The sequence below is a fragment of the Myotis daubentonii genome, chromosome 10, assembly GCF_963259705.1.
Source record: "Myotis daubentonii chromosome 10, mMyoDau2.1, whole genome shotgun sequence".
NCBI lineage: Eukaryota > Metazoa > Chordata > Mammalia > Chiroptera > Vespertilionidae > Myotis > Myotis daubentonii.
In genome coordinates this window covers 86059724-86076140 of record NC_081849.1, presented here as the reverse complement: position 1 = coordinate 86076140, position 16417 = coordinate 86059724, and the positions used below count along the sequence as shown (strand labels likewise).

General features: G+C 64.4%; 1 protein-coding gene across 2 annotated transcripts; it reads left to right on the top strand.

Annotated features, from left to right (window-relative positions):
* Nucleotides 1-1964: 1964 nt before the first annotated feature.
* On the top strand, nucleotides 1965-13913 carry ZMIZ2 (zinc finger MIZ-type containing 2). Of its 2 annotated transcripts, XM_059655974.1 has the most exons (19): nucleotides 1966-2299; nucleotides 6628-6762; nucleotides 6880-6994; nucleotides 7219-7421; nucleotides 7539-7731; nucleotides 7939-8202; nucleotides 8313-8459; nucleotides 8853-8930; nucleotides 9068-9236; nucleotides 9662-9806; nucleotides 9889-10099; nucleotides 10345-10450; nucleotides 10603-10760; nucleotides 11176-11243; nucleotides 11388-11456; nucleotides 11716-11960; nucleotides 12199-12368; nucleotides 12447-12689; nucleotides 13023-13912. In XM_059655974.1, exons 2-19 carry the CDS (start codon nucleotides 6713-6715, stop codon nucleotides 13128-13130), a joined length of 2742 nt encoding a protein of 913 aa, XP_059511957.1. In that variant the 5' UTR covers nucleotides 1966-2299; nucleotides 6628-6712; the 3' UTR covers nucleotides 13131-13912. The 2 variants fall into 2 exon arrangements, with proteins under 2 accessions (XP_059511958.1, XP_059511957.1); XM_059655975.1 differs by lacking the exon at nucleotides 8853-8930 and having other exon boundaries at nucleotides 1965-2299; nucleotides 13023-13913.
* Nucleotides 13914-16417: the final 2504 nt, after the last annotated feature.

The following is a 16417-nucleotide window of genomic DNA, read 5'->3' as shown; positions in this document are numbered from 1 at the left end:
CTGCCTCCGGCACACTCCCTACTGGGGATGTGCCCGCAACCAAGGTCCATGCCCTTGACTGGAATCGAACATGGGACCCTTGAGTCCGCAGGCCGATGCTCTATCCACTGAGCCAAACCGATCAGGGCTCCATTCATTTTTAGAGAGAGAGTAAGGGAGGGAGAGAGACAGAGAGAGAAACATCAATGTGAGAGACACATCAACTGGTTGCCAGGGCCCAGACACCATCAAGAAGTGAAAAGACAGGTCACAGAAAATATTTACAAATCATATCTAGAGCAGTGGTTCTCAATCTTCATAATGCCACGACCCTTTAATACAGTTCCTCATGTTGTGGTGACCCCCAATTTCGTTGTTACAAATTGAACATAAAGCATAGTGATTAATCACAAAAACAATATGTAATTATATATGTGTTTTCTGATGGTCTTAGGCGACCCCTGTGAAAGGGTCATTCAAACCCAAAGGGGTCACGACCCACAGGTTGAGAACCGCTGATCTAGAATGTACTAGTATAAAGAATTTCTACAACTCAATAATAAAAACACAACTCGGTTAAAGCTTACATAGGGCCCTAGCCAATGTCACTCCAGTACATTTGATTTAAAAAATTATGATGAAGAAAAATTATGTATGACTAGTAAGCACATGAAAAGGTGTTCAACATAATCAACGAGAAAAGTGCAAGTCAAAACCACAATGAGATACCACCTCACATTCACTGGCCCGACTAGAACAGAAAAGACGGTGTGGGGAAACGGCACTGCTGGTGGGACAGCAACATGGTGCAGCTTCTGTGGACACAGGATGGAGGCCCCTTAGAGGTTTAATACAGAGTTGCCTGCGGCCCAGCTGTTCCGCTGTTAGGGATATACCCAGAGGAATGAAAACAGATGTTCCCAGGAGCGTTATTCGTAACAGCCAAAAACAGACCAAATGCCCATCAACTGATGGTCAAAAACGCGTGGCCTAGCCCTGCCCAGCTAGAGCATCTTTGCGATATGCCAAGGTTGGGGGTGTCAATCCTCAGGGCACACAAAAAAATTAACCAACAAATGCATAAATAAGTGGAATAACAAATATCTCTCTCCCTTTCTTCCCTCCTTCCTTTCTCGAAGATCAACCAATCAAAAAAGTTTTTAAGAGCTTTCCCATCCCTCCTATCTTAAAAAATGTGGTCTACCCATAATAATGGAATATTACACAGCCATAGAAAGGAATGAAATACTGACACATGCTCAACATGGAGCGTTGCCTACAGACGGAAAGGTCCCAGGTTCGATTCCAGTCAAGGGCATATGCCTGGGTTAGGGCTCGATCCCCAGTAGAAGGTGTGCAGGAGGCAGCCAATCAACGATTCTCTCTCATCATTGATGTTTCTCTCTCTCTTTCCCGCTCCCTCTCTGAAATCAATAAAAACATTTTTTAAAAAAGTTGAGGGTAGTCACGGCAACATGGTCTTCCTAAACGAGGGGAGGAAAAGTGGAGGAAAGTTTAAAGGGTGATAATGGCACTTGAAAGGTGCAAACTGATCAAATGCTTCTTCCGCCGGAACCCAAAGCCGGCCCAAGGGGGCAGCTCCGGGAGGAGAGAAGAGCAAGGGGCACTGTGACGTGTTTGGTCGCGTGGTTTGCCTTAAGCCAGGAGACCGCCCACCGCCGCCGGGCAGGGCGCCTCCACCCACCCCACCTCCTCCGCCCCACAGGCCCCGCCCCTCCTCCTGGCGGCCGGGCACGCCCTGCTCCCTATGTCCAGGCCCGGACGCCTGTCCGCGCCGCCTCCGCCCGACAGGCCCCGCCCCTCCCGCTGCCCGCGTCAGCCTGACAGACCCCGCCTCCCCGCCCTGGCCCCACCCACTCAGCACTCCTCCCGCCCCCACGACCCGGAAGGCCCCGCCCCCTCCTCCCTCCTCCGCCCTGTCCCACCCCCGCCCCCGCCGTCCCGGCCCCGCCCCGCCCGGCAGAGCGCGCAGGAAACGCGGTGGCTCCGCGGACGCTGCGTTAGGAAAGGTGTGGACGGGGCGGGAGAGCAGGCCGCCCCGGTCCGCCCGTCCGCCATCCCCGCGCCGGCCCTGCCCGCGGCCCCGCCCGAGCGCGGCTCGGGGCTCCGCTGCTCAGGCCTGGGGGCGGGGCCGCGGCGTCATGCATATGCATGAGGCGGCTCCATTGTGCCCTGGGAGCGGCGCGATGGCGCGGGCGGCGGAGCCGGGGCGGCGGGCGGCGCGCAGGGCGGGCTGAGCGCATGGAGCGGCGCGGACCGGGGGCCGCGGCGGCGAGGGGCCGGGCCCGGCCGCGCGGAGGTGAGCGGGCCGCGAACAGGTGCGGGCGGCGGGCGGCAGGTGCGGCAGGTGCGGGCGGCGGCGGCGTCTCGGCGGGGCCCCGGCCGGAGCGGCCTGCGCTCGCGTCGTGGTCCCGGCGGCGGCCGGGGCGCGGACCCTCACCGGGCCTTTGTGGCGGCGGCCGGAGGCTGGCCCCGGCCCGCGGGCGTGCGGAGGCTGTCGGCCCCGCCAACCTGGCCCGCGGCCGGCGCTCCCACGGGCCTGGCGGGCTCCCCTGGGCCGCGCGCGCCCACCCGCTCGGGAGGCCGCAGGCGACGCCGACCTTCCTCGCAGCCGTCGATCCTTGGCCTCACCCCTTACCTGACGCGACACCTGGAGGCTCGGGCGGAGGGTGTCCCTCCCCGGGGTGTCTGGTGCCCTTTGACCTGCCACCTCCCCTGACCGCCTCCCCTCTGATCTGCGGCCCCCTCCGCTCCCCCTCCCACGCCTGACCTGCTGCCCCTCTGACCTCCCCCCACCTTCCTGCCCCCCCACCTGCTGCCCGCACACCGGGTGCCCCGCGCCCCCCTCCCTGTAGTTGCAGAACATCCAGGGGATGGGTGTCATTTGTCAGCTCAGAAGACTGACTTCACAGGGACATACACCCCACACCCGCCTGGATTCATAAGCAGGCGGCCCGGCAGGGTGAGCACCCCATTCACCAAATCCTCCGGCCAGCACCAGGGGGAAGAAGCTGGGAGCGGTAACAGGGTCCCAGCCGCGGGGGGCTGGCCCTCGGACTGCCCCACCCCGGAATGGCCGCGGGAGGGAATAGGCACTGGGGAGGACGCATCGCCGCTTGAGGAGCCAGGCCTCCCGCGGACTGTCCAACACCTGTGTCCAGACAAGCTGGGGCTGATGACATGAGGTCGGCACGTGTCCTTTCCTCTCCTCAGTCCTAGGCTGGCCGCCACGTACCCATTTTATGTATAAACTGAGACTCAAAGTGGGGACCCCCTCCCCCCGGTCTCTGGAATGTCCCGCACCCTGGCCATCCATCAGTCCTTGTTCCTGGGCGTTCTGGACGCACCCCAGCAGTCCTGTGGCCTGGCAGGTCAAGAGGGCAGCAAGCCCCACCTTGGTGTCCTGCTCCACTGGGTCTCAGCCCGCTGGACCCCAGTGTCCCTCTGGGGGAGCCTGGAACTATAGCTCCCCGCCCTGTGGCCGAGGAGAGAGGCTCGCCGCTGGGGTCAGGTCTCCGGCTCCTGGGTGACCAGGCAGAAGAAATGGAGTGGAGGATGGTAGGGGGTTGACCAGCGTAACGTCCGCCTTCGGTTGGCACGCAGAAGACGGGTGCAGCTGCTGTGAAGTTCTGGGGAGGAGGGTCTGGGTAGTGAGTTGTCTGTAGTTCTTTTTCTGGAGGGAGATGTGATGTGACCCATCTCAGGCCCGGGCGGCTCTGCCCAGGGGTCCTGGCTTCCAGCTGGAATTGACACACAGGCAGGCACGGGGCTGGCACTCAGCTGCTCCCTGCTGGGCTGGGCGTGGGGAGGAGGGTCTGCACTCACAGCGGATGGCCCCTACCGGGGACCTGCGGAGGTTTCTGGAGGAGAGCAGACTCGCTCAGGAGCTGGGCAGGCAGGAAGTCCCTGCCCCCGCGAAGTGCGCTCTGGGGGAACTGGAAATGTCTGTGGTCTGTCCACAGCAGAGGAGCCTGGGGGGTGGAATTCCCCAGACCACGTGGTGTGGAGGCTGCCCTGCACCTGCCCTGGGCCTCGGCCTCCTCCTGGCAGCCCCCACCCTTTTGCTTCTAGGATGCACAGTGGGCCCCGCCGGCCCGCCAGCTCAGGTGTGGGAGGATTGCCACGGGCCTGGTGGTTTTTTACTGAGACCTTATTTTGTGGGAATTCTAGGTTCCTATCTAGTTGTAAGAAACAAAGCCGGTGTACCCTTCACCTGGTGTCCCCAGCAGGATGCTGTCTGGATACAGGTGAGGCTGAGATTGCCTCCCGGCGGCCCTCCCCACAGTTCACCCCTCGCGGCCACCGTCTGTCCTCCATTTCTGTAACCTCCGGGGACTGGCTTTCTCCAGCAGCAGGTCCCCGAGATCCCGCAGGCGGCGCCTGGACCGGCCTCCGGCTGTGGGTGCTCAGCCCTCGGTAATCCTCAGCCCTGGAGGGCATCTGGGTCTCCCTCCTCTGGTGATCAGGAGGAAAGCTCCTGCAGACAGACATTCAGGCACAGATTTGTCTGTTTCTCTGAGATAAGCCATCAGGAGTGAGCTGCTGGGTCAGAGGGAAGTTCAGGCCTCGCCGGGGGAGAGCCTGTGTCACCGGTTTCACTCGGGGCGTCGGGTAGGTGTGCGTGACGTCGGCTGGTGCCGGTGTCACTCCGGTCCGCGTGCCATCGGCCGTCCTCCTGGTGAAACGCCTCGAGCCTTTGCCCTTTTCCTAACTGGACTTGTGACTATTCCAGGCCCCAGTCTTGTCGGCGTGTGGTTTGCAGGTGTCTCCCAGCTCGTCGCTTGTTTTCGCGTCCCCTCGGCAGCCTCTCCAGCAGTTTCCCTTTTCCCTTTCCCGGTCCTGCTTCTGGAGTCGTGTTTGAGGACGCTTTCCTCAGCGCTCAGTCCCAGAGACTCTCGATGTGTTTTCCCAGAGGCCTTCGGGGCGTGTGCTGTGCCTTTAGATCTGTGGCCGTTTGGGGGGGGGTTCTGCGAGAGGGTGGGGCTGGGGTCTTCTCCCCCGGACCCTGTGAAGTGCCGGCACCTGTGTCGGGAGTCTGTGGGGTGCCTTTGTGGTCGGTTGGGGTTCTCTGGTCTCTCTCATTGCCTGTGCGTCTGACCTGCCAGCACCGCAGCCTGAATTAGCTGCAGGCCCCACCCAGGTCTGGAGAGTTCCTGGCTCTTGGCAGGTCCCGTCCCCTAGTCCCATGTGTGGCGTCCGTCCGTCCGTCCCGTCCCCCCCCCCCCCCCCCCCCCCGTGGCACGAGCCAGTCAGGAACGTGACCTTCCTGTTTGGCCCAGTGACCCTGGCTCCCTGTCCTGCCTCTGCCCAGAGTCCAGGTGCCCCTGAGCTTTTGGGAGAATCGTCCTGTTATTTTCTGGCCTCGGCTTCCCAGGTGGGACCCAGGTGGGGCGAGGGCGCGAGGGTGAGGCAGGAGAGACCTGACTGCGAGGAGGGGCAGGCCCAGGGTGGCTGCCTCCCTGTCTCCCTGGGACTCTGGGACCTGCTTCCCTGAGCGCCCTGTGGTGAGCGGGCCATGAGGGCCACTGCTCCAAAGCAGAGCCACCCCCTCACCTGCTCTGGGGTCCTGGCCTGGGACTCCCCCGGGCACCCCCCACGCACTGTTTGCAGAGGACAGGCTGGTAACCCTGCCTCCTCGGGCAGCCTGTTGGTCAGCACTCAGGAATGTGAGCCCTGGGGCCAGGTGGATGCTGGGCCAGAGGGAGGCATCAGGAGCGCTGGGCGTGTCCCAGGTGGCCTGTCTGAGCCTGTGGCCTTGCAGCCCCGAAAATGCCCTGGGGCTTCAGTCACGACCCTTGACCCCAAGAAGGTGCCTCCCAAGAGACCCTCTGAGAACACAGCCCAAGTGCGTGCGGCTGTGGTCAGACCAGGCAGAGGTGGGCGTGGGCGGGGCCTGTCGGTGAAGGGCTGGCTTGTGGGTGTCCGACACCGCAGCCTGGAGGACGGGCCAGCCCTGAGACTCTGAATGGGAGAGAGTGAGCCCGCACATAGCAGGGAGCCCGCATGGCACAGGGCACCCAGCCGTCTCTGCAGCCACTGCTGCCATGTCTGCTCTGGTCCCTTGCCATGTCCCTGGGCACCTGCCAGCCTCCCACCCGAGTGCGGTGTGTCCTGTTGGGAGCTCGGGTCTTTGTGCCTGGTCCCTGCCCCCGCGGGTCCCCTTGGCCTGGGAGTGAGTTGCCTGCTGCTGCCCTGAGGAGAAGCGGGGGGGGGGGGGGGGGGGCAGTCCCTACAGGAGATGGCCCCACACTGTGCCCCAGGCCAGGCTGAGGGGGGCGGGCCCCGGCCTCCCCTGCCTCTGACCATTCAGGCCCCGACTGGGAAATATTTGGGTGGGAAACCTGCTTCCAGAGCCAGCCCAGGGATCCGGGTGGCAGGGCCTGGCCAGAAAGGGTTAATGACACTCTGGGCTGGGTTTGGGGGGTTGGCTTGCCCTGACCCCCCTGAGTGGCTCTGGTATTCCAGTCTGACCTGCCCGCCCTCCATCATGCGCTGGGTGCTGGGGGGCTGCCTCCGCTTTGTTCTCAGACCCCAAGCCCTGCACCCTGAACCTGGCCCCCTGACCCCGACTGCTCCCAGGGTCTCCCAGCTGCCTCTCCACTGATGTGCTTCCCTCCGTCCCAGCAGCCAGAGCAGCTGAGTCCCACGTCGGCACCAGGGAGGGCTGCTTTCTGCCACCCGCAGGCCTGGCCTGGAGGCTGCTCCCAAGCCAATGAACCCCATGAACCCCATGAAACCGGCCCTGCCCTCCGCACCACACAGGTGAGTAGGGCCCAGGAATGTGGGTGGCCCAGCACCCCGCTGCTCCCGGCCTTCAGTTCTTCCAGGCGGCGCCTGAGCCCGAGGCCTGAGACCCAGGCCCTGCCCCTGTCCTTGCAGTGATGGTCCCTTCGCTTATGAGGCGGTGCCCTGGCAGCAGAGCGCCACGCAGCCCGCAGGATCGCTGTCCGTGGTCACCACCGTGTGGGGAGTGGGCAACGCGGCCCAGAGCCAGGTGAGCGCGCCTCGGACCTCAGACTGGAGCCGGGCCCCCTGGGCTCCCTTCCTCGAGGCTCGGCTCGTTCTCCCTACACCTGCGCGACTCTCCCCGTCTTCACCTGGCCTCCCCCACCCCCGTGAGCCCCACCACCGCACCTCACCTGCCAGGCCTCGCCTTGGAGCCAGTCTGCGAAACAGTTGTTTGGATGGTTCCCTTTGGTGACTCCGGCTTTCTTGCAGGTTTTGGGGAGCCCCATGGGTCCTGCAGGGAGCCCCCCTGGCAGCTCCATGATGCCGGGCATGGCCGGTGGCAGCTCGGCGCTGAGCTCCCCACAGTGCCTGGGACAGCAGGCGTTCGCGGAGGGCGCTGCCAGCAAGGGCTACGTGCAGCAGGGGGTGTACGGCCGCGGAGGCTACCCCGGAGGCCCCGGCTTCTCCACCGGGTGAGCAGGACCCCCAAGCAGCGTCTCGGGCCCCGGGAAGGGGACGTAGGTCTGTGTGGCCCCAGGGTGGGAGGGCCGTAGGTGGAAGGCCCTTCTGAACCGTCGTGTCTCTTGCAGGTACGCTGGGGGCCCTGCGGGGCCTGGGGGCCTGGGCCTCCCCTCCCACGCCACACGGCCCTCCACCGACTTCACTCAAGCAGCAGCAGCTGCTGCCATGGCTGCTGCCGCCGCCACGGCCACGGCCACGGCCACAGCCACGGTGGCTGCCCTTCAGGAGAAGCAGAGCCAGGAGCTGAGCCAGTACGGAGCGGTGAGGCCGCCCCCCGGCCCCACGCTGCTCAGGGAGGTGGGACGGTGAGGAGCCGGCTCAGGGACTGCCTGTGCGGTGTGCACGCAGCGTAGGCAGCAGTGAGGCCAGGCTCTGGGAGGGAGGTGGGCGGCAGGAGGAGACGCTGAGGGAGCGGACTGGGCGCTCAAAGTGGTGGCCGGGCCTGGACGGTCCCTCTTCTCTTCCCAGATGGGGACTGGACAGTCTTTTAACAGCCAGTTCCTGCAGCACGGAGGCCCCCGGGGGCCCAGCGTTCCCAGCAGCATGAACCCCGCCAGCGTGGGAGGGCTGATGGGCCCCTCTGGCATGAGCCCCATGGGCATGACCCCCACCCGGGCGGTGGGCATGGCACCCCTGTATGCAGGGCAGCGCCTGCCCCAGCACGGGCACCCGGGGGCTCTCCAGGCCCAGCCGCTGCCCCGACAAGGAGTCAAGAGAGCCTACTCCAGTGAGGTGAGGCCGGACGTCCATGTGAGAGGCCTGGCTGTGGGCACTGCTGTCCCTCCCTGGGAACTGGCCTCCCTGACCCGCTCCTCCCTGGGCATTTGCCTCTTCTCCTTCAGGTGTATCCAGGGCAGCAGTACCTGCCGGGAGGCCAGTACTCACCCAGCACCACCCAGTATGCCCCAGGGCAGCCCCCTGCCCCCTCTTCCTTCCCTGGTCACAGGCTGCCCCTGCCCACCTCCGGCCCCCCAGGACTGCACTACAAGGTAGGCCAGGTCCTCCTGGGCCTGCAGCACCCCCTGCCAACCCTGGGGGGACACAGACATCTGGGTGGGCTGGGGAGGTGACCGCGCAGCCAGGAGCTTCCTGGCCCTGAGAGTGCAGGGCAGCCCTCGGGGCCCAGCTCAGCGGGGACCCCCGGCACAGCCTCGGTGGCACCCACGGAGACCCTCTGTGGGGTCAGCTGTCTGTAGTGGCAGTTTTTAAACAATGAAAGCAGTTCGTGCTCACTGTAGATGATTTGAAAACAAAGTGTGTGAAAAAGAACATGCAGGGCCTGTGTGTGCGGGGGGGCTCCCTGCCCCTAGGCTCTCGGGTCTGGTTGGGGGCTGGCCAGGGGCCAGGCTGCAGCCCCAGACCCACATGGTGTCTCTCCTCAGCCCACAGAGCAGTTCAACGGGCAAGGCGCCAGCTTCAGCGCAGGGAGCATCGGCTACGGCCAGCCGGGCCTGAGTGGGGTACGGACGGGTGGGAGGCTTCCAGGGTGGGCGCAAGGAGAGGGCACGTAGGCACCCCTGGCTTCCCGGACTGTTCCCAGTGGGTGCTCAGGAACTCGGCAGCGCCCTCATCCTGCCTTGACTGCTCTATCCCACAGCCCACCCGTTCCGTCCCTGGCTACCCCAGCTCCCCACTGCCAGGGAGCCCCACGCCACCCATGACCCCCGGCAGCAGCGTCCCCTACCTGTCCACCAGCCAGGATGTGAAGTCCCCCTTCCTGCCTGACCTCAAGCCCAGCGTGAGCTCCTTGCACCCGTCACCGCCTGGTGAGTGTCCCTGGTCCGGGGACGGGGGTGGGGGGGGGGGTGGGGCAGGGCCCTGCAGGTCCCCCCTCGTGGCTCAGAGCCCTGTGGCTGGTCCTAAAACCTCATTGGAGCACAAGGGTGGTGGATGGCAGGCGGCCCGTCGGCACCCTCAGCCCCGCCCTCTGGCAGCACCGGAGGTCTGGGCAGCGTGCTCTGGGCGTCACTGAGGGGATGACGAGCCGGCAGCTGAGGGAGGGCGGAGCCGGGACCGTCCTGCCACCCTCGGTGACATGCAGCTCGGGTCCCAGGAGACACCACCCAGGCCCCAGCCAGAGGAGGGGTGGGCTGCAGCCCCTCGCCTGTCCGTGCTGCGTGGGGTGGGGGCGGGCGGCCCAGGGCCTCTGCGCGCTGCGGGGGAGGAGCCTGCTGACCCCCGCGGCCCCCAGGCAGCAGCCCCTGCGACGAGCTGCGGCTGACCTTCCCCGTGCGGGATGGCGTGGTCCTGGAGCCCTTCCGCCTGCAGCACAACCTGGCCGTGAGCAACCACGCCTTCCAGCTGCGCGACTCCGTCTACAAGACCCTGATGCTGAGGTGAGCGGCGCCCGCCCGGCCCTGCGGCCCCTGCGCCCCCTCTCAGCACCTGCACCCCCTCTCAGCGCCGTCCTCCCCGCAGGCCTGACCTGGAGCTGCAGTTCAAGTGCTACCACCACGAGGACCGGCAGATGAACACCAACTGGCCGGCCTCGGTGCAGGTCAGCGTCAACGCCACGCCCCTCACCATCGAGCGCGGCGACAACAAGACCTCCCACAAGCCCCTGCACCTGAAGCAGGTGTGCCAGCCCGGCCGCAACACCATCCAGATCACCGTCACCGCCTGCTGCTGCGTGAGTGCGGCGCCGCCCGGGGGCCAGTCCTGTCTGCCCTCTGACCCTCGAGGAAGAGGCCTGTTGAACCCACCCTTGTGGCCTCCAGTCAGGCCCCAGCACCCAGTGGGCACTCCCATCACGGTGCAGGAGAGACTGAGCTGGGGGCTCTCGGGGCCCCAAGTGGTTGTGCTGAGAGGGGTTAGAACCGGGAGTCTGGCCCACACCCTCTGACACGCACCCCCTGACCCACACCTGCCTTGCAGTCCCACCTGTTCGTGCTGCAGCTGGTGCACCGCCCAGCCGTCCGCTCCGTGCTGCAGGGCCTCCTCAAGAAGCGGCTGCTGCCCGCCGAGCACTGCATCACCAAGAGTGAGTGGCCGCCCACCCTGCCCCCGCTTGACCCTGGCAGAGGCTGTCTCCCCGGGCGGGGCTCTGGGCAGGGCCGGGGTCTGCTCCTCAGCCCTGGGAGGTGCCTCGTCCTGGCCGTCGCCCTGGCCCCAGCCCCTCCCTGTCGCCGCCAGTAAAGCGGAACTTCAGCAGCGGCACCATCCCCGGCACCCCTGGGCCCAACGGAGAGGACGGGGTGGAGCAGACGGCCATCAAGGTGTCCCTCAAGTGCCCCATCACCTTCCGCCGGATCCAGCTCCCTGCCCGCGGCCACGACTGTCGCCACATTCAGGTGGGTCACCACAGTCTCTCTGGCAGCAGAGACTCGGCACCTGGGCCAGCAGGTGGCCTGGTTTCCCATGCCCTTGGGCTGGGCTTCCTTAAGGGCTAAGCGCTCACGGAAGGGGGGTGTGCAGGTGCAGTCCCTGCTAAGACCCAGGAGCCCCACAGGTTCTCCACAGACACGGAGCGAGTGCCCTGCCCCAGCATAAGACACGCGCACCCTGTGCCCTTGCTGTAGGCAGCACCTCGGGCACAGTTGCAGCTCCGGCTTTGCCCCGTGGCATCTGGCCCAGTGGGGCCATGTGGCTGCCCCCAGCCTTGGCCCGTTAGAACGCCGGGGTCGTGAAAACCTGGTGCACGGGCTTCCCCGACACACAGGAAATAGGCTGGGCGCTGCCCTGTGTGCGACGTCTTCTTCTCCCCAGTGCTTCGACCTGGAGTCCTACCTGCAGCTCAACTGTGAGCGGGGGACCTGGAGGTGCCCCGTGTGCAAGTAAGTCCCAGAACTCGGGGGACCTCATGCAAGGCCACCCCGATGGGGTGGCCTCCAGGGAAGGATGGAGCTGAGAAAGGACAGGCCTGGGCCCAGGGCGAGGTTGGTCAGGCCTCTGAGCTGCGCCCTGTTTGCTTTCTCCAGCAAGACGGCCCTGCTGGAGGGCCTGGAGGTGGACCAGTACATGCTGGGCATCCTCATCTACATTCAGAAGTGAGTTCCCTGCGGCCTCCGGCCTCTGGCCAGCAGAGGGCAGCCCCTGGGATTGGGGGGGGGGGGGGGAGCTTGCTGATCCCCCACGGGAGCGCACTCCCGCACTCCCCTGGGGCCCGTTGGGGCCAAGGAATCGGCCTCTGACCAGGCAGGCAGCCCCAGGGCACGTGGAATGTGCACTTGAGTGGAAGGTCTGCCTAGAACCCGCCATGGGCCAGGAGGGCAGCAGGCTGGGTGGTGACTGCCCATGTCCCGCCAGCTCTGACTACGAGGAGATCACCATCGACCCCACGTGCAGCTGGAAGCCGGTGCCGGTGAAGCCGGACGTGCACATCAAGGAGGAGCCGGACGGGCCGGTGCTGAAGCGCTGCCGCACCGTGAGCCCCGCCCACGCGCTGCTGCCCAATGTGATGGAGATGATCGCGGCCCTGGGCCCAGGGGCAGCCCCCCTCACCCCCCTGCCGCCCCCCTCGGCTCCGGCCCCCAGCGACTACCCCAGCCAGGGTGAGTGCAGCACTTAGCTGCCTGCAGACAGGTGACCCTGAGCAAATGGCCATGCCCTCAGCTACCGTGAGGTGCTGCTCTGTGGCCACGCTTGGGCAGGGCTGGTCGTGGATGTGGAGTGTAGGTGTGGCCTCCACCAGGGGGTGAGCAGCAGGGTCCCCTCCCAGCAGTTGCAACAAGGGGCTGTCTGCCCGCACATCTGGGCCTGGCCCCATTGACACCCTGGCTCTCCTCTCAGGCTCCAGCTTCCTGGGACCCGGGACCTTCCCCGACTCCTTCCCGTCCACCACACCCAGCACGCCGACCCTTCCCGAGTTCACCCCAGGGCCGCCCCCCACCTCCTACCAATCGGACATTCCCAGCAGCCTCCTGACTCCGGAGAAGTCCACGTCCAGCCTCCCAGGCCAGGTCAGTGCAGGGATGAGAGGCCGCGGCTGCCTCCTGGGGGAGCCCTGGCCATTTCTCCAGGTCTCTCTCCTTCCTCAGGTGGCACCTGCAGGTCACCTGGATCCGGCTCACACCCCTGGGCCAGCCGCACTGCACACCCCCAACCTTGGAGGCCCCCCAGGCCCCCAGCTGCACCACCCCAACCCTCCCCCAGTGACCCGGCAGCCCCTCGGCCCAGGGAGCGGGGGCCCCGTCGGCGAGCTGGCCTTCCACGCTGCCACAGGCGTAGTGGGGCCCCCCATGTCTGGGGCGGGGGAGGCCCCAGAACCATCAGCCCTGGACGTGAGTACAGTGCTGCTGCTGGGGAGTGGGGAGCCTGGCTGGGAGCCAGTTAAACTCATTCAAGTTCAGCATGAAAAATACTAGAGCAGCTCAAAGCAGAATATCCGGGGGACTGGGGTCCCCTGGCCACCCATGTGCTCCCCTGAGCCTGGAGCAGCTCCACACCTGAGGGGTGCTGTGTGTCCCCTGTTGGCCTTGGTATCACCGATTCTTCCGCACAGACTGTGTCGGGGAGGGGTCCCCACATCCCGCCTACCCGAGCGGGCTGGGTTTGAGGACAGGGCCGGTGCGCAGGGGGAGGCGGGTCTGAGGCCAGTTTGCTTCTGTCCTCAGCTGCTCCCGGAACTGACCAACCCGGACGAGCTGCTGTCCTACCTGGGCCCTCCCGACCTTCCCACCAACAGCAGCGAAGACCTGCTCTCTCTCTTCGAGAACAACTGACTCCCGCCCCGGCCCCTGACACCAGCCCTCCTGCTCCCCCAGGCTCCCCTGCAGCTGCAAGCCTGCTCCCCGCCTGGCGCTGCAGGAGGCTTCAGGGCCAGCCCCGCCCCGGCCACGCCACACCCTCCCGCTCTGCATCCACGTCCCGCCGCCCCGCCCACCAGGGCCAACCAGCCGGGCCGCCCCCAGAACAGTGACCGGGGCCTGAAGCACGTGGCGAGGTGCCCGTGGGCGCCGGTCCGGTCCGGTCCCCTCCTGCCCCGCGCGGACAGGCCCCACACGTACCTCCCGCCGGCGGCCTCATCACCTTCACCCCCCGCCCCGCCCCCCATGAACGTGCAGCTCCGCCCCGGCCCCGGCAGCGCCGGGTGGGGCGCCCGCCCGCCTCTCATTAAAGGGTTCCCACTGGCTGAGGTCTCCTTGCGCTGAGCCCGCCCCGCCCGCCCGGGGATCGCCTGTCCCTGGAATTTTCCAAGTTGGCTGAGGCCTGAGCTGCCCTGCGGTTGGGGGGAGTTTGTCTTGGGGCCTGGAGACGCCTCCGCCACCTTGTTCCCTCGCGTGGGCGCGGGGCCAGGAGCCGCAGGGGGGCCCCCGCCCTTCCTGTCCAGGGGCGTCGGCCTCGCGCTGGCGGAGGAACCAGGTGCCTTCCTTTCTTGTTGACCTTTTGGGGCGCCAGGTGTGCAGCTGCTTGTCTGCCTGCGGGGTGAGCGTGCGCCCCAGGGGACCCTGAGGTTCAGGCCAGGAGGCCCGCCCAGGGATGAGCAAGGCCCCGCGGGGACAGGCCCGCCCACACTGCTTTCAGCAGCAGCCTGCACCGCACTGCACCGCACCGCACCGCACCGCGCACAAGCAGGCCTGGTCCCGGCCTGATACCCAGGCCCGCTGCCTTGCACGTGCCCCCGGGGATGTGGCGAGGCCAGGAGGGGAGCAGGAGGCTGCAAGCTACTCAGGCCGCAGGCGGGCAGACCTGAGCAGTGACTGCGGGGGCGCAGGGCAGTGGGACGGGCCACAGCCCTGACATCTTCGTGGGCTCCCCTCGAAGTGCAGGACAGAGGGGCAGGTGTGGGTACAGCAGGTGCCCTCTCAGCTCAGCACCAGCTGTGCATTTCATGGGGTTCCTACACCCGCTCCCCTTGGGGAAGGGATGGGGTGTCAGGAAGAGCAAAGTCTGATCACTAGTGGGTGCTGGCTCCCTGGTTTCACCTCCGTAGAGTCCTGTATGTTCCTGTGTGTTACCAAATACTAACGATTACACACCAGCCAGACTGGGAACACCACCCGGCAGCACATTCTCCCAGCAGACCGCGTGGGAGGCCACGAGACAAGTCCCAGGATGTCAGGTTGAAATCACAGAAAGTACCTTCTCTGACCGCAGTGGGATGGAGCTGGATGCCTCATGGGAGGGAAACTGAAGTTCACAAATGCGTGGAAATTAACTCTTAACAGCCAGAGGGTCAGAGAAGAAAGCACAGTCACTGAGACAGTGTATGAGGTGTGAGGGGATCCTAGAGGGAAATCGGTGCTGCAAATGTCTATGGAAATGTGGGCGCAATACCCTTAACCTGCGAAGGACCTGGAGGGAGCAGGCTGATGCAGAGCTGCAGAGGGCAGTGAACTAGAGACCAGGGAAACATCAACGGGAGCACCAGTGCCTCTGAGAAGCAACAGAACGAGCAAACCTTTAGTTAGACCGAAGGCACAAATCACAAAAATCAGAAATGAAACGGGTGGGGGGGGGTGCTCAGTACCGCCTTACAGAAGCAAGGATGACAACACTAGGAGCAACTGTGTGCCAATAAGTCATAACCTAGCTGAGCAAATTCCTAGAAATCCAAAAAACCCCAAAGTGACCCAAGATGAAAGAGCAACTGGCCCGGTCAGTGCGGCTCAGTGGTTGAGCAGCAACCTATGAACCAGGAGGTCAGGGTTGGATTGCCAGTCAGGGCACATACCCAGATTTCGGGCTTGATCCCCAGTAGAGGGCAGGCAGGAGGCAGCCAGTTGATGATTCTCTCATCATTGATGTTTCTCTTCTCTCTGAAATCAGTAAAAATATATATTAAAAAGAAATAGCGCCCTGACCAGTTTGGCTCAGTGGATAGAGCGCCAGCCTGCAGACTCAAGGATCCCAGGTTCGATTCCGTCAAGGGCATGTACCTTGGTTGCGGGCACATCCCCAGAAGGGGGCGTGGAGGAGGCAGCTGATCGATATTTCTGACTCTCTATCACCCTCCCTTCCTCTCTGTAAAAAATCAATAAAATATATTTAAAAAGAAATAGCAACTGGACACTAGTGAATGAGGAGGTTGAGTTGATGACTAAACTGCCCCCTTTCTCCCCTGGTACACATACACACACAGAAAAGCCCAGGACCAGACAGCTTAGGGGTGAATTCTACCAATATTTAAAGAATGACACCAGTGTTTCTTGTGCTTCCAAACACGGGGGTGTAGGGGGCCACGTTCTGACCTCCCCCCCAAGCAGCCCCGGGCCCCACTCCCAGCTCCATCCCTGCCCCTGGCTCTCCACTGCAGCCCCCTTGGGTGGCAATGGGACAGGTCAGGATGGGCCGGTGACCCAGGTGAACTCCACGAGCAAAGTCCAAGGAGGCCATAAATCAGAGGTTCCAGGGGCCTTGAGGAGGACAGCAGTCTGCACAGTGGAGGAGGGAGTGTAGACTGTCCTGGAAAGCGAGTCAAAAGTGGCAAGGGGGCATGCTTCAGGAGCGGGGGGCAGAGCAGCTGCAGGAAGAAGAGATGCTCAGAGAAGGGGAGGGAGAATCACCCGGGGCCGGCCACTACAAGGGGCTTAGAAGGGGCAGGAGAGGACGGATGGGGGAAAGGAGTGAGGGTGCAGGCAGGTCTCAGGATGATTATATTAGGTGTCCGGTATTCATTCATTCATTTCTTGGGGTGTCAGCAGATGTCCATGGGGGGGGGGGGGGCTTGAAACTGCTCCATCCCTGGATGTTCTCCTGGGCTGACTGGCAAGAGGAGGGGTGCCTGCCGAGCTGGACGTGTAAGAATGATAATGAACCCAAAAGACACGCTCCAGGGCCAGGTGCTGTCATCGCCCGCCTGTGGGGCTGTTGACCGCAGTTATGCATCCGGTCAATCGGCTTTTAGAGTTTGGATGCTGCAGAAGCTAGACGCTGGGAGAGCTGGTTGAGGAGAGAGGGTGGCGGTGCCCTGTGCAGGCCGAGGGTGAGTTCTGGAAACACAGGGTGGGGTGAGATTCGGGGTGGCAGGAGAAATGTCCGCCCGCAGACCAGAGCCAGCCAGCTGGGG

Coding starts and splice junctions, on each gene's coding strand:
- ZMIZ2 (XM_059655974.1), top strand. CDS start 6,713: ATGAACCCCATGAACCCCATGAAACCGGCCCTGCCCTCCGCACCACAC. Junction 8,203..8,312: donor AGAGAGCCTACTCCAGTGAG/GTGAGGCCGGAC, acceptor CTTCTCCTTCAG/GTGTATCCAGGGCAGCAGTA. Junction 11,457..11,715: donor ATCCTCATCTACATTCAGAA/GTGAGTTCCCTG, acceptor ATGTCCCGCCAG/CTCTGACTACGAGGAGATCA.